Source organism: Lepidothrix coronata, unplaced genomic scaffold (assembly GCF_001604755.1).
Source record: "Lepidothrix coronata isolate B3197 unplaced genomic scaffold, Lepidothrix_coronata-1.0 Scaffold1, whole genome shotgun sequence".
Taxonomy (NCBI): domain Eukaryota; kingdom Metazoa; phylum Chordata; class Aves; order Passeriformes; family Pipridae; genus Lepidothrix; species Lepidothrix coronata.
The window spans coordinates 548,984-568,420 of NW_016690181.1; the positions used below are offsets into that span (position 1 = coordinate 548,984).

Here is a 19,437-nt window from a genome sequence, read left to right on the forward strand (position 1 = left end):
GCTTTCTCTGAAGTTAGTGTTACCCCATTGGGACCAGCTATCTGGGAATACCATGTGATGGATTAGCTATACATATGACCCCTTGATAAATCAAGTTATTGTTATTCAGGCCCTGGAGTTACCTGCTGTCTTTTTCCTTGCACTGTCCCTGGTTTCTGACAGCACTTCAGTATGGTGTGTGAAACAATTGCAGAATCCTGGAGTCTTTGTCTGGGAGGCCTTCTTATGCAGTAAATGAGAATCCGTAGGTGTTTTCCTTCTTCTGACCAACAAATTTACCTGACTCTTTGACTTCAGAGCCTTTATCTCAGCACTGCATAAAGTAGCAATGAGTTGTTCTATGGAAGACTTTAAGATGCAGAGTTTGGGTCAGGATCCAGTCAGTATTACTCTGAAAATCAGGAATGCATAGAGCAAGATCTAAACATGTCTGCACTGGATCTGTGTCCGTCTGCTGAGCTGAACTTCATTTGTTCAGAAGAGAGGGGTTGCAGGACTCTCTTCCAGGAGAAAGGGCAGCTGGTCATGCTTTGTCTTGTGGTTGTAACTCATCAAGAGTCAGATTAGAGGACACAAAGGAGGGCAGCCAAAGTGCCAATAGAATCACTTTCTCTTTCAGAACAATCTTGGAGGAAGCCAAGCCCTCTCTTGTGACAGCAGTTGTGGGACAAAACATCCAGCTGGTCTGCAAAACAGGCATGTCCCCGCTCTCCAGAGTGGAGTGGATGAAGAACAGCCAACCAGTCTCCTCTGACAGGTGAGCTCAGCTCCCTTCATTGTAGAGCAGATGGGCTCCTTGCTGGGCAGAGTGCCAAATATGCAATCCGAAAAGGACTGTCACGGTTTCACACCAGTTGGCAACTAAGCCCCATGCAGCCACTCACTCACCCCTGGTGAGACGGGGGAGAGAATCAGAAGGGTAGAAGTGAGAAAACTCGTGGGTTGAAATAAAGACAGTTTAAAAGGTAAAGCAAAAGCTGCAGGTGAAAGCAAAACAAGGAATTCGTTCACCACTTCCCGTGGGCAGGCAGGTGTTCAGTCATCCCCAGGAGAGCAGGACTCCATCACACATAACAGTGACTTGGGAAGACAAATGACATCTCTCTGAGTGGCCCCTCCTTCTCCCTCCTTCCCCCAGTTTTACATGCCGAGCATGATGTCATATTGTATGGAATATCCCTTCGGTCTGTCAGAGTTAGCTGTCACAACCGTGTCCCCTTCCAAATCCTTGTGCACCCCCCCGCACACTGGCTGGTGGGGTGGGGTGAGAAGCAGAAAAGGCCTTGACTTAGTGTAAATACTGCTCAGCATGAAAATGAAAACATCAACACTGTTTTCAGCACAAATCCAAAACACAGCCATATACTAGCTACTCTGAAGAAAATTAACACTATCCCAGCCAAAACTGCCACACGTTATTCATCCCCCCCTTTTTTTTTAAGAAATAAAAAGGCCTGTGTATTGACCTAAGAGCATGAACTGTCCACCTGTTCTGCACATAGAAGAAACAGGTACAGTCTGCACCAGTAATGAGATGTTGGCTAGAGTTATGGGCAGAGCAAGTGCTGTCCCATAACAAGGCACTAGTGGAAGCTGACATGTGGGTAGCGATGCAGAAAAATGTCTCTCTTGAATTCATCTTTGGGCAGCACGAAGTCACTAATCCAGGGTGAAACTTACAGCCAAATAACCCAGAGTTCCTGTGGCTGGAAGTTTCTAGCACATCAGGGTTTTTTTAAACTCATTTTAAACCTGTTTTTCCTGGGAGGTCTGTTTCCAGCAAGAGTTTGGAGCCAGTCAGTCCCTTTGTGTTATGAAAATTACAGTTAAGAAAAGCCCAGTTATGCTTTTCTGTTTGCAGTTGACTGCTGGGACTCAAGCTCCTCCCTGAGAGGGCAGTTTGCCTCCTCATGGGAGAGGATTACTGAAAGCAGTTCCCTGTTTTCCCATCTCAGTTTCTTCTCTATTCCTGACCTCCTTTCTGGCACAGTTATTTCCCCTGCCTGTGACCCCTCTGTGGTCAGCAGGGTTTTGTTTTTTTCTAAGCCAGTGAGGGCCCTACATGGTGATGGTTTATGTAACATCAGCACGAAGGGCTGCTCTGCCTTGGCCAGTTGCTGCCGGTGGCCAGGCAGAGGCAGTCAATCCTTGCACGTGTTGCAGGCACACCTACCAGTCTGACAGCTCCTTAGTGATCAGCCACGTCAAGCCAGAGGATGCTGGGATGTACACATGCCTCACTTCTGATGCGAAGAAGACAGAGAGCCGACAGATTCAGTTACGGATCACAGGTGAATTATCTTCTGCTTAACACCAGAGAAATAGCTCAGGGCTCCTCATTAATGGTTATTGACCACAGGCTCAGTAAAGCCAGCTGCAGGAGCAAACTTTCTCCACTGGCAAGAGGGAGTGTGGAGGCAGTAGGGCCTCTCTTAGTGTGGTGTTCTCTCATGATAAAGCCTTAGCCCTAAAGCACTTCTTTCCCTGCAGTGCCACCCCGTAACTGGAGTTGTGGCTTGCCTGTAACCTGCCCCATTTTCTAGCACAGCGATCATGTCATCATCCCTGAGAGCCATCAGCTGTCTCCTGATCCTTGTAAGTGCAGGTGCATTTATGTCTTGTATTTTGCCCAAACAGATCCTGCTGGGTAACAAATGATTCCCTGTTCAGAAAAATGTGCCTTTTTTCAGAAACAAACCCCAAAAATTTCTAGTCTCAAAAGATGGGACAGCAAGGCACCCTGTAGCCTTCCATCTCTGAAGTGTGCTTTGCAACAGCAATGGCAACTGGGGCAGAAGGCATTGTGGCCTAAGGGATGTTGCAACATGCTCACTGACAGAGGAGAGAAAGGAGTCTAAAATTGCTTGCCTGCAGGTCTGTGACTCTCATTAGTAGACAGTGCAGGTTTACTGCACTAGTCAGCCAGAAAACAGATGGCTGAAGGGCTCTTTGGCTCCAGTTCAGCAAGCTCTCCCAAGCTCATAGAAACCCTATGCAAGAGGTCACAGTAAGAAGTGTCCTTTTATTCACATATGGCATTTTGTTTTGAATAGAGTACCAGAGCACTGTTCTGGCAGAGGGTGAGAGAGCTCGGGTCCGTCACAAGGAAAATCAGCAGCTTCGAGAGTTATCCAGAGGCAGGAAAGTTGTACATGCAGCCGGGTCCCCTGTGCATCAGCAATTCACATACAGGTAAGTTCACACACAGCAACAGTTTGTCTACTGTGACCAGCTGATGAACCATATGGCATCTCTTCATGTAGAAAAGCTGAAGATTGGAAAGGTCCTGGGTCAGCTGTTCTGGGGCCCGGTTGGGAAGCAAGCAGTACTGAACTGCTGACAACGGGAACGGGAGAAGATCCCAGTCGCAAGCTGTCTTCTGTCGTCCCCGAGGGTCTCTTGAAAGAAGCATATTCTGAGCAAAAATGCACAGAGAAGCTGACAGCAAAGGAGTTAGGCTCAGACAAAAGAAGTATTGGGGCGGCATCCTTAGATGTTCAAGTTAGTGTAGGCAGAAAGAGAAATCTGTTCTGGAAAAAAACAAAGCAAATAGAAACTGCCTAACTAGCACAAAATAGACATATCTATATTTTAAACAGTTCTAGTTGCTCTAGCTTCCACCCATTAATTTTAAATATTTTGTGAACAAACCTGTTTGACCCAAACCTATCTCCTCATGTGCTGGCATATTTTGTAGCTTCTTGCATGGTTTTTTTGGTGCTTCTAGGCTCCAAAGAAATAAAAGTGGACAAATTATTTTTGCCTTAAACACAGCGTGTTGGGACTCCAGAATAAATGAGACCATGATCTGATCCCTCCCTTTTTTTGAGTTTACAACCTAAAACCCAGCCAATTTGCTGAACTCCCCAGCAATCTCCTTAGCTGCTTCTGCCTAAAAGCAGTAATAAGTGATTCACTGAATTAAGAGCGTTGCTCTTTGGTTTTGTTTTTTTGAGATCAAGAATTCAGGTCAGAGAAAGGGGGTCAGGGAGATGATGTTTTATTTGACTCTGGGATCATCATAGTTTAGTTCCCTTGTAAAATGGTGCTTAGCTGTAGTTATCAGAGAGCAAAGAGCATGAGGAGATGGGTGTTGTGAGAGTCTGACCTCAACCTTTCTGCTGCATGAAGTGGATGACCAGCTCCTGGGCCTTGCATGCATTCAGGTGATTGCAATGGCTCTTTCACATCCCAAAATGGTTCATTTCTGTGTGCCAGATAAGCACCTTGGGGGAAGCTTGCTTGGTGCCCTGTTCATGACTTTGTACCATTTTGCCATGTGTTCACGTTGTTAGTGCTTCCTCAGCTGTTATACGGAGGGTTGCTGTAAGAATCAGGGTTGCTGTCTGTAATGGGTTAAGCTGGCAGGAGTGCAGCACCAAGCTGTGCTGAACTGGAGCAGGATTTGATGGAGGCTGCTCTTTGCTGAATGCTGGTAATGGCAAGCATCAGAGCTCTGATAGGAGTGCAGAGACCACCCTTTTCTGTTGGAGACACAGAATAAGGCTTGTGATTACAAAAGCCTTGTGCTGAAGGTCAAATGCTGAACAAGGAAGTTTCTACATCTTTTGCTGTGCTTGTGAACTTTGCAGGTTGAGAATGGATAGGAGTGAGCCCACAGTAGTGGAGGCCAGTGTTGGGGAGAGAGTCAGACTGCCCTGCACAGTGGAAGCATCACCCACTCTCACCATTGAGTGGCAGAAAGATGGGCAGCCCCTCTCCTCTCCCAGGTGAGCTCCCAGGTGGCTTCAACCATTCATGTGAAGAAGAGCCTCCTCCTTTCCTTCCCTTCCCTGACTCCTCCTTGAGAGAATGATGCTGATGGCCATGCAGCAACGACCTGTCCTTCTTTATGCTGGCCAAATTCCTCCACCAGGGCCAGACTGTACTGCTTGCCTACCCCAGCCTCACTCACAGATCAAAGTCTGAACATTGAACCCTTGAGTGAACAGCTGTGACACAGGGTCTACAAGTGAGTCAAGGCTGAAATTTGTTCATCTACAAAGCTAGCAGAAAAAGTACACGTGGCAAGCAAATTTGCCAAAACCCAGCTGGTCTGTGAGCAAGGGCAGAGGTTCACAGCAGAGAGAGATCAGGGTGCCTGCAGTGAACTGTCATGGCTACTGGTGCTGCTCTCCTGCAGCTGTCCTCACTCTGCTCCCAGAAACCTGCTCTAGCAGCAAGCTTTTCCAGCATCTACAGCACCAGTTCTGGGATTTGACAACTAAGGGTTGTATTACAACCCCTGCAGTGTTTGAGCAGCTAAACCTTTGCTCAGTAGTACTGCACAGTTGTGCATGAGGCACTGCTTCAGCTCTGCTATCTGGAGGTCCATCCTGACCTGAGCGCAGGCTGAGGGAGGTTCTGGTTTTGTTCCCCAGACACAGGCAGCAGTCAGATGGGGCCCTGGTGATCAGCCGGGTCAGCCCTGAAGATCTCGGCTTCTTTACCTGTGTTGCCTCGAATGGACGTGACCTGGACCAGCGCCAGGTCCTGTTCCGACCCCTAGGTACTGGATGGATGGAGGAATGCATGACGTGTGTGCACAAAAGCGGGAAACAGGGAGGGCTGTGCAAGGAGTGTGGGTTTCTTGGCTGGCCATGCCTCTTTGCTGTTGCACCTAACATTTAACAGGCAGCTTGAGGACAAGGGAAGAGTGAGTTGTTTTGCCCAATGGTAATCTGCATGTGTCTAGTGCATCATGGTGCTCCAGGCAGTGGGAAAAGGCACTGATAGGACAGGAAGGGTCACTCTCAGGGCCTTGTTTGCAGGACACTGGTGCGGAATGGGTATAAGAGCAAGAGAAACTGAGTAGATCGTCCTTCTGTGCATGTAACATGCATGTGTCCAGCTGGACAAAAATGCTCTTTGAGGCCTCTGCTACTTGCCCTTACTCAGGCCAAAGCCCTTAGGAAATCCACATTCCACATAGCAACAGCAGCACAGCCTCAAACATGCTATTTCAAGGTGTAGGGACTTGCAGCTCATCATGGGTTGTGTTGGACTTGGGCATGAGCCTTTTCCTGCTACCAGGTGCAGCTCGGCATTGTCTTCCTGCCAGTAATGTTTTCCCTTCTGGTCTAGGAGAGCTGAGGATCACTGGTCTTCTGCCAAGCATCATGGTACCTGAAGGAGGTACTGCTCAGCTTCATTGTACAGTGACTGGCAACAACGTGAATATAAGGTGGTCAAGGTGAGCAAAAATGAGACAGAACAACTTCCCATTCCTTCTCTTTACAAACATCATCATTTACCCTGCAAATACTAATGCAGGGGGCCTGCCAGTTATGGCAGAGACCACAGTTCTCAGCCCAACTACTGTCACCTACCCTTTCTTAAACAACTTGGATGTTAGTTACCAAGATCCCTGTGGGGTGTGGCAGGGTCATCAAGTTCATGTTCCGGTCAAATAAGGAGGAAAGCAAACATTAAACGAAGATTTCATGGAGTTCAGAAGGGCTCTGTGCTGGAAAGCTAGTTAACATGACAATAGCAAGAACTAAATTGAGTGATCAGAGGAAAACCTTTAGTTGCTCTTTATAAAACCCTCTCTGCCTAGCCCTAACAAACATTTTAGCCCCTACAGTAACAGCAACTCTTCTCCCAGCTTCCTGCTGCAATACTTCTCTCCATGTACTGTTAAGTGGAAGCAAGGGAGATTTAAAAGTGTTTTAAGGTGAAAAGCTTTGTCCTCTTCTCTTGATTGTTTACTGGGAAACTCAGAATTTGTGCAAGTGTTTGGTGGGGATTTTTCTCCTGTTTGGCAATAATCAGTTCTGTTTTGGAGCCTTCTTACAAAGTATCCAGAGACATGGACTGGTAATTGTTTAAATCCCTTTACTCTGAGGGTTAGGACTGAAGTGGACCATCTAACAAAGAGAGCTTTTCTTCCATACATGTTTGGTATTTGAGTTTACAAAATGTTGCATGTTTCAGAGTCTGAACGAAAAAACCCTTTTCAGTGAAACAAATTTCATTTCATTGGTAACTAGGAGTTCACAATTCAGACAGTTTTCCTGCTGGGCACAGATTATTCCAGGAGGAACTGAACAGACACAATCTTGCTGTTTTTTTAAAGAAACTTTTAAGAGAGAGGAAAGAGGGCACATTGCTCACTACCCCATATGCTCCTCAAGCAATATGCACTGCTATCAATGCCAGCCAAACAAGTACTGCCAGACCACAACCTGGAGAGAGGGAAAGGCACATTGGATTTTTTTCCTGGTCCCTCAGACCTCAAAAATGTGTACTAGTGGAAAGGGCAATGTCTTTATATGGAGCACACAGCGAGCTACCTCCCACGCAGACTGTGGGCTAACGGATGTAGACTCCCTCAGGCTCGTGTTACTACACAGTTGTAGGGACAAGTTGTGGCTAGAGATTTCTTCTTACTTCCTGCTGAATTTGTAAAAATTCTCCCCTTTCATGGAACATCAGTTTCCAAAGAGCACAGAGAGCTCCTTTAGCCCTCATGGGTGGGAATAGTGATACAAAATGTTTTTCACCACAGGAACGGAGTCCCCATGCGGGGGGATAGCCACCACATCCACCTGTCCCAGGATGGAAGCCTGATCATAAGCAACGTCCAAGAGGCTGATGAGGGATCCTACACATGCAGTGCCTACAGCAGGAGTAACTCTGTCAGTGCCAGCACAGAGGTGAAAGTGCTGAGGAACAGGCCTAGCAGTGAGTACAGCCTGGTCTTCCTGCTTCTCCCTGCACAGTGCCTGTATCTTGGCTGCTATTATAAGTCTGCCCATTGCGTGTGCCAGTCCACCACCAACCTTGGGCTTTGGGGAGCAGCGGGACCCTGCTTTCCCTGGGCAGAAAAGCAGGACGGTGCAAAGCGGGGCACCGGGAGCCTAAATAACATCCTGAGGCCAAAATGCCGTAGTTCGTTGACCAAATAGTTGGCTGCAAGGTTTGTAGTTGGACTGTGGACACCATCCAGCTGACCTTACACAAAGTGTAGGTTGAGTGGTCTCTTGTCAGGAGGTCAGCCCCTGAAAATGCATTCTCCTCCTGTACCTCACCAGAGGTGTCAGTTTCATCTTGAAACTCATCACCTCATTCCTGATGTTGGACTAAATTTAAAACAATCCCCTCAGAACCAATGAGGTAGAGGAAGCAGGAACGTATTGTGTCTTTTGGGAGGGAAAAGCAAGCTGAGAATAAATTTACAGCTGGTTCACCTTTTGCTTGACTGCAGCTACTACGAGTCATGTTGTGGATCTGAGTAGAGAGTGCGTGGACCAGCCCCACCTCGCCAATTGTGACCTGATCCTGCAGGCCCAGCTCTGTGGTAACGAATACTACTCCAGCTTCTGCTGTGCCAGCTGTGCTCGCCACCGACCGCAGGCCAGCGCACCGCATCACCGCGGGTGACAGGCACCCCCACGGCCAAGTACAGGTGACCCAGGACAAGGCTGGAAGTCCGAACTCTGTTCTTTGACTGCATGGGACTGTTCTGGGAGCTCCGCGCTGCTGCTCAAGAGGGTGAATTGAACAGTGCGTAGTGGGTGTAAAGGTTCAAATGTGGGAGAGCCACTACCCTCAAGTTTATTGTAAACTCCTTTTCCGCCCTGTGTGCCTTGCTGTACCTAATCCATCTCTTCGGGGTAGTTGCTGTCATTCACATAACAGGATAATATTGGGAAAGTAAGGATGATGTGACTAGAGAAAGCAGATAACCAGCATGAAAGAGGGAGACACCAATTCTTTATACAAGCAAGAGAGAGAAGTGCTCTTAAAAAAATAATCTCTGGAGTGTTTGAAGTTGGGCCTGAACCACCTTAACCAAAGCACTAATGAGCAATGAACATTTGTAATCCTGAGAAGTGCTTTCCATCTAAATGCAAACAGCTAAATGAGAGACAGCTGGATGCATATAAAATTAGTGTTTGGGTTCCAGGGGCTTACTAGCTCTGGGGTTGCAGCTGCAATGTCAGGTTACTGTAGCTGTTTTATTCCAGTAGACTTTAGACAAATTTCTAGTAGGGTCAGTTTGGTTTCTACTTGACTATAATCAGCTTTGGAGTGAAACACAGGAGCAGTGCTTCACAGAAAGATTAAGACAAAACAGAAAAATACTTCTAGCCCTTCGTGAATGTAAGGGGTAATTTAGATGAATATGCCAGCACTGTTAGCTGTTCTGAGATGCTGCAGTTTAAATATCACTCATTCTAGGAAGGCTCAACACAAATAATTTTTTTCCTCAAACCAGAACTGTACTGTTCAATTTATCGCAAAACTGGGGTCAGTGGTAGCATTGTGCTGAGTTTCAGCTTGGAGGAAACAAATAGTATACACATGGAAATACATGTGTAGGTGCATTTGACTTGACAGAATAAACCTCCCAATGATCTGCTGTAGTCTCAGTTAAGTCCTGGATGGCCTGGCTTTCCAGGAAAAAGTTAGTTGTCAGGGAAAGCCTGGTTCTGCATGTGGCCTGGGCTGATGCCTCCTGCTATGGGCTAACAAGCTAGGACTTCCAGATGCACAGTAGCTGTAGCTGAAAAGTATCCTTCATTTCAAGACTAACAAGGATGAGGCTCTGAAAGTCTCAGGCGGAAGGTGAGATTATATAATTATATTCCTGTTAAACCAGGAAAGGCCCTTGGGCATCTTCAGTATCTCAAAGTGGAATTATTTCTGAGCAAAAGCATTTTTTTTACAGCTTACACACTATTGTTTTACCCAAGCATCAGCCCTGACACTCCCCTTCTTCCTCATTCCAAATTCCCTGCTGAGTCTTGGATGGGTTGACCATACTAATTAGCATCATTACCCATGTATTATTTGCATAGATGTAGCTACAAATTAGGAGACTGGTGTGTAGATGCTGATGTTTTGTTTGGGGGGGTGGTGGATGGGGTTTTTTTACTTTTGTCTTCTACTTGTGTTACTTTAAGACTTCTAAGGAAGCAGCTAATTCAGGACTGTGCTCACACCACACTCCTTCAGTCCCGACTCAGTACCCATCAGAGCAGCAGCAATATATAGGTGTAAATCCTCAGGCTGACAGCCTAAAGCTGGTTTGTACTCTAAGTCCAGTAAATCAGTTTGGATGAACCTAAAAATAAGAATAACTGACCTGATGATTGCACTCTCATCGGCACAGGTGTGGCTTCAGGACTCAACACACTGCTTAAAGATGTGAACAAAACTGAGAAGGCTAGAAGCAATCCAGTAGAGGAGTGAGAGGTGACAGTCACACAGCTATTTGGGGCTGGGTCTCTCCCTGTGGTCTGATAGATTCTGTTTGCTAGAGAAAATACTTATTTTGCAGTTAAGACCCTTTAATTTGATCAGGGAAAACTTCCTCTGCTGTAATGCAGGGCAAGTGTTACAGTTAAGTTTTGAAGTAGAAATCACTGGCTATTTAAGAACAATGAGATAGTCCTGAAAATTCCAAACTGTGTTTGTACATATTTTTGTATTCCACAGCTCAGACCAGCACCTTTTTGTGTATTTAGGATATTATAGTAGGATTTTGTCTTTTGAGACCAGAGGACTAATCACAGACGCTGTAAATTCCAGTCTTATTGAAGCCCTCAGTTTCTATGTGACAGGCATCCACGGGTAGTCAAGGGCTGCAAACCTGCTCGGGGGCATGGTTAGAAGGTGTATCAAGACTCTTGTCCCAGCGTAAGTAGTCAGTTCTATAAAATTCCTTTCTACTATGTCAGAGGCGCTATTTTTAGAGTATTTAAATATTCTCTGTAGTCAGCTATCATTTAAGCTGTGTGGTTACAAAAGATTGGGTCAGAAAGTGCTTTCTCAAGACTTATCAGGGCTGCAACAGCCCCCTGCATTCTGATAGCCAGGACTTTGACACTGAAAATGCTTTGTTTAGGGGAGAGTTTATTCTGACGTCCTTTCAACTGCATAACCATGGCAGGAAGGATGAGACTGGCAGGCATGCAGTTCCCTGCTTTAATACATGCCATCACTGCAAAAGTTATCTAATGGGTCTTTACTTTCTTCTATTTGACAAGATGAGCTTCTCCCTCTCTTTAGTACCACTTACTTAACCACTTGACTCAATGTTTACTTTTTTTATCCAAGAATCAAGATGTTAATTTTCTTCCCTAAACAATGGATTGTAGGAAGTTCTTATCTCTAGGGCAGGAGAAGGGTGTAGCTATACTGGGCTATTTTCAGCTATCTTGGGGCACTTACTGTGAAAGATATGAAACTAACAGAACAACTTATAGCTACTCTATTTCCTACTATAAATGTCTACAACTATGTTAGCTTTTTGGAAGCTGAAAAAAGCATTAATACCAAGTCAAATACCATAGGGAGTGTTTCCATTACTATTCATATCATACTGAAAACAGGTAAAAATCTGTAAAGTAAGAAGTCACCAGTTTCTAGACTGTGTCACTGTGTGACTCACTGTACTTGCCTGGAAATGGAAGCTGCTGGCAAGCTCCAATACAAGGGGCAGACAAAGGAAGCATTTCTTCCCCTTCGTGTTACGGGGTCTGACTTCTCCTTGTGTCTAAACTGACATGGTGCCCCTAAGAATGCAGTGAGAACCAGTCATACTAACAGGGTAGATATGAGCTCACTGGAAGAACAGAAAAAGAGTGAAAACACACCATCATCTCATAGGGCTCCTTTTAGTAGTAGGGAAAAGAAAAACAAAGCGAGTTTTACTCTTTGCCCTTACTAAATGTTTATGTCCTCATATTTGTCTCTCTGTAAATATTCAGTGACAGAAAATGCAGTGATGCAAACCTAGAATCTGATGTTACCAGTAACGGCCTCCATTTTAGAGCTTTATATGGTTATGGGTCACAAGGATATTTTGCAAGTTCAGTCTTAAAGTTCAAGGTAACCTTACATTGTAATAAACAAGAGGCGTTAAGATATTATTCTTAAGCTTTTAGGTTGGCAAGCAGGGCTTACCTATATTCACCTAACAACACAGAAGATACCCAGAAGGGCAAATACTGAAAACTGAATCAGGGTGGGAAATAAAACTTTCACAGACAGTGCTTCTACCACCAACATTTATTTCTGTTAAAGCAGATTATAAATCATCAGTACAAATATATATAACTTACATTTGCTTGTAAGGCCAAAGTTTAAAAGTAAAGTTAAAATGAGATGGTTTTCACAAGTCACCAGAGGCAGAACCTGGACCAGCTGCAGCCTTAACCACAAGGTTTCACAATCAGTGGGAAAAAACAAAACCAAAGTTAAAAACTGCTAAGAACTATTGACAGACAAACATAAAATGGTTTCCCAGGCAGTCCCAGGATATAGATATGATTACAGTAAGTTGTCACAGTAGTGTTAGAACCAAGAGATTAAGACAAAGAAACTGCAGCAATATATGAAAGGAAAAAACCATACTATATAGAATATGTAGACTGATTCCAATAAAAAACAGTAAGTTTTCCCCATGGTTTTTGAACCATGACAATACTGTTCTTCAATTTTCTTTGTTTAAAACTACGATATAATGACTTATTGGTTGTGATTGTTGTTGCAATATGCTACTTACAATGAACAGATACAAGAACAAGCTAGAGCCCCTTTTTCCACCCCCCCAATATTACTTACAATAAGAATCAGAGATAAATCAATCTTATGTACAATTTCTTACATCCAACCCCCATTTTTTTAACCTTTGGCAAGATTACTTACAACTCATACAGCTTTTAATATCCAACTATTTAAAATATTCTAAATGCATAAAAATAAAGATTTTGGCTTTACTTTATTCTTTACATATAATATTCACTTTGTTACTCAAAATGGAAGCTCAACTTTTTCCACAAACCTAGCTTTTGCTAAGGTGACAACATCCCATCCATATCCACCCCCCCACCCTACCCCATTTTTCCCTGAGGGGGAACATCCAGGACTTGCAGGGCATCAGAAGGACACAGGTACAAAAATCTGCCTTCCTTTCTGTGTGAGATGATTGATGTTTCTGCAGAACAGGCTTTGGGACTGGGTGCCTTTATTTCCTCCATTCAACTTCCAGCTTTCCAAGTGAGGAGGGAATGCAGACTGGGGTGACTCCAGGATTCTTTTTAAGAACTGCACATTAAATTCTCTGTATGTTTATGTCCTCCCCATAATGCTCCCTCTTTCTAACCCATATTTGTTTTAAGGGACCTTTGGGATTATCAAAGCAAACTGATCAGAAACAGTCCCCTTTGCTCCCTTTATCCCTCTATCCTAATGTACAATTTATCCATCTCCCCCATAGGACAGCTTAAAGTTCAATCTCAAATGTCTTCTGTAAATCGCTCGAGAAGGGGTTAGTCGGGGAGGGATTAGTGCGCTGTTTTGCCTTGCTCTCTAGTGCTGCCCACTGTGCTTCAAATGCGTCTACCTGTGGAGCAGCCACGGGGGGCTGGGAATGCTTGTCCTCGGCAGCCCATTTCCCACCGTCGACTCCGTTGAAAGCTGCGGAGCCGTTGTGCTGCGCCGGGGGGTTGAAGAAAGGACTGGCTGTGGCGCTGCTGCTGCTTTCGTACTGCGGGAGCGTCTGCTGTTTGACAAGACTGGGGGACTGATGCGGGTGGGCTGCTGGAGTGTGGCTTGCAGTACCAAAGACGTTGGCTACCATCTGGGAAGGTGTGATTCCAACCACAGGGACGCTTGGGGCTGTATAGGTCATCCCATTGGCTACAGCATAGGGCTGAGCTGGAATAAATGCTGGCTGCATGGGCGGTACCACACCCACCGGCACAGGCTGAGGTGCGATGAAGGTGCTGACTGGGAAGGCTGGTGCTGACTGGGAAGCTGGAGCTGCTGGAGGAGGCTGGAGCAGTGGCTGTGGGGCTGGGGCTGAGGTTGGCTGCTGTTGGGCTCTCACAGTCTTTGAGACCTCTTCCAACCAGCGGTCAGCCTCTGAGGGAGTACGTCTGTGATTTCCTTGGAAGAGACTTGGTGAGGCTGCACCTGAGGAGGTGCTGCTCCATTCAGTGCCTGGGAAGAAAAGCATGGGCAAGTCACTGATATTTCCACTCCTCACTCTTTTATAAGTTAGAAAGGCTGGAGGGTATACACAAGGACAGACAGGCCTCCTCCCACCATGACTGAAAGATGCTACCAACACTGGAAGCATCTTTATGCATCCACTGCACTGTTCTGTTCTAGGAAGACATTTATCAAGAAGGGGTAGACAAGAGCTTTTTTGCTAAAATGCAGATTTATGGGTATTTTTCTTCATAGGAGACATCTGAGACTGTAGGGCATGCAGAAGAGCATGCAGTTATGAGCCTGCACTCATAACTTGGTGGCAGTGATCTAGTCCATAACCACTGGTTCATCTGACTGGGGAGTATCAGTTGCTGAATGTACAGCCAGGACTGGTGGACTTAGAACACAAAGCTATAGAAACTGTTTTAAAGATGAAGTCTGGTGCTCTTACGAGGCCAAGCAGAACCTACTACTTCACTAGCAAAGTTTCTCTTGTCAAGTGGCTCTTACACCAGGAAATTATGTTAGTTAAGATTGTAGCCTGCTACAACACATGTCCACATGGGTGGCAACCATTTCAGGCACCTCCCTACACCGTGTATAACTGCAGACAAGGCCTGGAGGAACAGACTAAACTTACTAAACAGGGGAAATGAATCTCTAAAGCCTTTAAGCAACCAACTTAATCCCTCCTTATGTACGTTAGTGGAAAGAATACACAAAAATTAATTTGGGTACACATCGATTCTTTCCCCTTCATACACACACACACATACGCAACTTCATTACTTCCTTTTTAAGCACTGAATTTTCTAAAATGCTGCCAAAATAAGAATCAGTCCAAATTATAGACCCAGAACCAGCAAGTTCATCGCTTCCCTCCATCCACTCGTGCAAAAGGCTACTACTTCCGTCTTTTGTTCCTGTTCCTTCCACTTGCCATTAAGTGGCACTGACAGTTGTCTCAAGGGCTTAATTATGCTTTTGATCCAAGTTCTTATAGCAGTGCACCGGATCTACTTCCAATCTTACCAGTGACCACGGCTGCAGCTCCAGTATTAGCAGCAGGAGCATGAGCCCAAGGATTGGTTTCACGAACTGGCATAGCTGTGGACACTACAGCAGCTTGGGATGGTTTAGCAGCAAGCACACAGAAGGCAGAGGCAGTGCCATTAACTAAAATGGGAGCAGACAACATCAGTGCGATTAATTCATGCAAGGCATGCACGTGACTGGAATATTAGTGGGCCAGGTCATACCTATCAACATACAACAATTTTAGACACTTCCACATGACAGCAGTTTGTGTAAATTAGCCAAACTGGACTGACAGTCAATAAAAGTAGTAAATTCCATTTCACCAAGCCAACACTTGTGAAGAGAATTGTGGGATTGAGAATTAATTATGTATTTTAAGAGGCCTTGAATTCTGATGACCAACGGAGGTTAAATTTGTTGTTTTTATAAGGAAGAGAGAGGGTTCACCAGAAGTTACTGCATGGTTAATTTTAGATTCAAAAGAACACATTTTAGATACAAGGTAACGATAACCACATTTAACATGGAGTGGTTCTTTTTTCACACAACTTGCATAAAAGCACAGCAGTGAAATGAAGATTAGCAGCTGCTATGAGTTCTGTCGATCCACAACTTATCTAAGAATTTGTGTGAAAAATAGTAATTGTGGTGGCACAAAATCTCTTTTCTTGTGAGATTTGGTTCCTATGACACACAATTGGTAAGGTTTTTGCAGTTCAGGAGGCAGAATGTTAAAACAGCCATTATCTCAATGCCAGTCCCTTTTACAGGTAACTATCGTGTGGTAGGTGCATGAATTTTTTGTTACAAACAAAACCACAGAAAAACTAAACAGACAGGATGAAAAAAGCCGGATGCATTCACCTAAAATACTGGTAACAGGACTTGCACAAGAAATTAAGACCACGTGTTACTGGAAAGCAACATTTTGTGCGTTCAAGCCTAATCCAGCGTGACCGCGGCACGCAAAGAAATCACAAACCTTGAAAGGCAGGAGACTGTGGTGCGACTACTGTCACTGGTTTTGTCATGGGGGCCGAAGAGAAAGGGTCTTCTGAGGGTGTGCTGAAAGCACTGGTGATCTGAGAGCACAGGGCACTAATGCTGTCTGTTTCCCCTTCTACCTCAGGGACTAAAATGTAAACAGAATTCATTAAATGGGAAGTTTAAAGGATACAGAAACAATTTACAAATACCAATGTGAAACTGAAATATAATTAGTTCCCTTATGTCCTAGATGGTCTTGCTACTGATTTGCACGACAGCTTTTTTTAAAATTAGTGTTGAAGATCTGACCTGAAATAGAACACCACATTAGTGTATTTTGTGACTAAGTCAAGAGAGTAAGGAGATCACCATTCCAAATTTAAAGGATGCTCATAGCAGAAGTAAAAGGGTTTTCTATAGCTTTAGTAGAGATCTAAATCTTTCAGTCTTAAAGTGCTAAAAATATCAAGGATTTGGTATTAAGATTTGGCATTCTGTGAAATAAAAATACTTATGATAGATTTAAGTGTTCCAACAACATACTTCTACAGTAACTACATGAAGTTTAAATGTGCTGACAGCAATGCAGAGCAGCAAGTTAATTCTGGAGTTAGAATGTTGATTGTTCCAGTTCAGCAGTAGCCGAAATCCCCAGCTCCTGTGCTAGAATCATAAAAGCAAAAGCTGAATGCTCAAATAAAATGGACACTCAGTTTTAAACCAAGTATCAGCATCATGTGGATAAAAGTAACATCTGGAGTAAAGCTGCCAGCTTACCAGATGTTCTCATTATTACTAATTGCATTGTTTATCAAAAGTACATATCATCAGTCCTTTGTTGCACAGAACTGACATAAGCAGGCATAATCAAGCACAAATAGTGTAAGAAACGTAAGATGGCTGGACTCAACATGCACCATACCTAAAACATAGGGGGAGGCATGCCCAAAAATTGTTTATTTGAGGGATAGTCCAATACAGTGCATGTAGTGTGACAGTAAGCAGCACTGGCAGTGGCATATATGGAAACATGCATCATAATTGTTCTGAATCATGAAAAATTCAGATTGTAGTGTGCTCATTGAGTATCACTAGTGAGTAGTGCACTATTGCTGTAAAACTGATCAACTCAGTGCTGGTCTTAAAGCACAGGTCACTAAACAAGGAGTCAGAGTAAGTTTTTTTGTTGAGTTTGCCTTTGCCACAATGATTTTTACTTCAAAGCTTAGAACCTCAAAACGAGCCCTGTTGCCAAGTGAGAGTACAGCTGGCCTCCAGGATAACCTAGCTAAAGGAACTCTAGGACATTAGGCAAGGTACTGAGCATCCCAGGTGTTTATGTTGGGATGACTTTAGAAAACCACACTACCATCACGTGGAAACTGTACAACTTAAACAGTTAAGTTTCTTTTAATGCAAGGTGAAAAGCAATTTCATTGTTCTCAGAAAGAATTCAGACAGGCAGAAGGACAGACAATCATCACATGATCCTCTGACAAGTGGTTAAGGCCTTGAAGGGATTTGTCTCTCAGGATGCCCTGACAGTAAGTGGAAGAACTGGTTCAGTGACTCAGAGGGAAGAGCCAGCACCTACTAATTCACCAACACCCATTCCTGGAGCACTTCAAGCTGTGATCCAGTATTTCAGACAGTGATTAGAACATTTTGTCTTCTGCATGTGGACAGTGCATTTGAAATTCTTGACTATTTCAAAAGCAGAATTTTTGTGACATAGCGATGTTTGTTCATGATAAGCGATAACATGAAGAAGAAGGATTTACTAGAAAATAAGGAGTTATTTGAAGCCACAGAGAAAGAAAGGAGGAACAGACAATATAAGCTAATGTTTCACTGGAACCATTTGGTTTTACCTGAGTTTTTCATGGGGAAATCGGTCTTCCTTTGCACTGTTGAAGGCAGCTCATTTATTCGCAAAGACAACTGGCGTTTAAAAGGAGACATCTTTTGGCTAAGGGCAGGGAAGCCCCTGAAAGACCCTTGCCTGGCAAGCTGCTCTATAGGGGCATGTCTCCGTGGGATAGCGTGGGGATTGCTCATTTCTTTATCCAGAGAGGCAGCAACTTCAGCAGTAGGAGAGGTTGGTGAGCCAGAAGAGGGGGCAGTATTGTTTGGTGCAGCACCTGGTGCTACTGTTTTCACTTCTGTTTCAACTGCTGGAGGAAACAGGGTGAGGTTAGAAAAGTAAAGCAAAGTACTGTTCAACTGCCTGCCCCTATTCCCATTTGTTTTGAAAAGAGAAATTCCAAGAATTTGCATAACCAGTACTCTACCAAATGAGTTTCTAATAGCACAGCAGAAAACTCAGTTCTATATAACTCCATGGCCTCCACCATGTCACTTTACATACATCCAGGCTCCAGAGCTTACTAAGGCCACTTCCCAGAAATTATAGCTTTACATATGTATTCTCTCTAGCTGTTCCTGAGACTCCAGCTCTAAAAATACTTGCAATTCATTTATGAGTAAGACTAAAAAATGTACGGTGTGTTTGAGACCTCTACTTTCCCTCACACAGAACCATGGCCAAAATATTACTACAAACTGTATTAAGTGACTTAGGGTGCCATAGCTCAGCAGCAACAGGGAACAGAACCCAGCTCTAGCACCTTCTTTCAAAAGCCACCCTGCCAGCCCTGCAGAATCAGCAGCAGCAGCAGCCAAACACACTGCACAAGCTTTAGCAGGCCAAAGGTAACAGCAGCACTTAACAAGTTAGACTGCATTCAGCGCTCAGGCTGCAGTTCCCCAGCTCCTCCAGAAAATAATAGAATAGCAAGGGGAGTTTTCCATCTCTAGGAGAACTCTCTCTCACTCATAAATGAATTGGGTTTGGGGATCATCAACACAGCAGGACAAGGGGAAATCTTACTATGCTGGTATGAACTCTTATTTTACCTATATCGTTTTCCAAATGTTTCAAGAAAAACAATTACTTTTTTTTGACATATCAGCAGAACAACTAGAAATCTGGTAAAGAGAGGAGTCAGACTAGAGATTTCTGAGGAGCTGGAATGGTAGGAGGAACTAATTATGTTGTCCTGCAAGCTTCAGTACCCGTGAGTTGCAGCTGCTCGTTCAAGTGAAACTTTTCTAATCAGTCTTTCTTGGAAAGGATTTCACACACCTTCATTGAGTCAAGATTTTGACTCATGCCCTCAAGTAACAAAGGCCTTGTGTTTAAGCTTCATTTAGCACATTCTAAAACTAACGTACGGGAACAAGCAGATGGATGACGAAAACAAAGATTAAAGTTTTGCAATCGAGGGGCAGCACAAAACTTGCTGTGAAATCCTCTGAAACAAAAGTTTGACTCCACTGTAAAGAGAGTTATGAACAATATTTATAATATTTATTTTTTGTTAGCTGTAGAACTCCACTACTTATAATAAAAATTGTGTAACAAGTTCTACACTTCAGTTTCAGAACACTAACTCCTCTAAA

At 44.2% G+C, this 19,437-nt stretch overlaps 2 protein-coding genes across 20 annotated transcripts in view; one reads left to right on the top strand and one right to left on the bottom strand.

The window, feature by feature from the left end:
• Positions 1-12,208, top strand: part of PAPLN (papilin, proteoglycan like sulfated glycoprotein) — a 56,870-nt gene extending 44,662 nt beyond the window's left edge. For 4 of the 5 annotated variants that reach the window (XM_017808791.1, XM_017808796.1, XM_017808804.1 and 1 more), the window contains 8 exons: positions 620-757; positions 2,164-2,291; positions 3,054-3,192; positions 4,593-4,730; positions 5,382-5,509; positions 6,085-6,193; positions 7,511-7,686; positions 8,210-12,208. In XM_017808791.1, coding sequence (XP_017664280.1) covers positions 620-757; positions 2,164-2,291; positions 3,054-3,192; positions 4,593-4,730; positions 5,382-5,509; positions 6,085-6,193; positions 7,511-7,686; positions 8,210-8,385 — 1,132 coding nt within the window. In that variant the 3' untranslated portion in view covers positions 8,386-12,208. Of the gene's footprint in view, positions 1-619; positions 758-2,163; positions 2,292-3,053; positions 3,193-4,592; positions 4,731-5,381; positions 5,510-6,084; positions 6,194-7,510; positions 7,687-8,209 lie in introns of those variants that run through there. The other variant, XR_001873827.1, reaches the window with a different exon arrangement.
• The window catches only part of NUMB (NUMB, endocytic adaptor protein), a 90,923-nt gene continuing 83,492 nt past the window's right edge, over positions 12,007-19,437 (bottom strand). For 9 of the 15 annotated variants that reach the window (XM_017808851.1, XM_017808843.1, XM_017808903.1 and 6 more), the window contains 4 exons: positions 17,847-18,149; positions 15,971-16,120; positions 14,983-15,126; positions 12,007-13,956 (listed from right to left, as the gene is read on the bottom strand). In XM_017808851.1, the coding sequence (XP_017664340.1) occupies positions 13,238-13,956; positions 14,983-15,126; positions 15,971-16,120; positions 17,847-18,149 (1,316 nt within the window). In that variant the 3' untranslated portion in view covers positions 12,007-13,237. The remainder of the gene's footprint in view (positions 13,957-14,982; positions 15,127-15,970; positions 16,121-17,846; positions 18,150-19,437) is intronic. The other 6 variants (XM_017808928.1, XM_017808912.1, XM_017808946.1 and 3 more) reach the window with 4 other exon arrangements.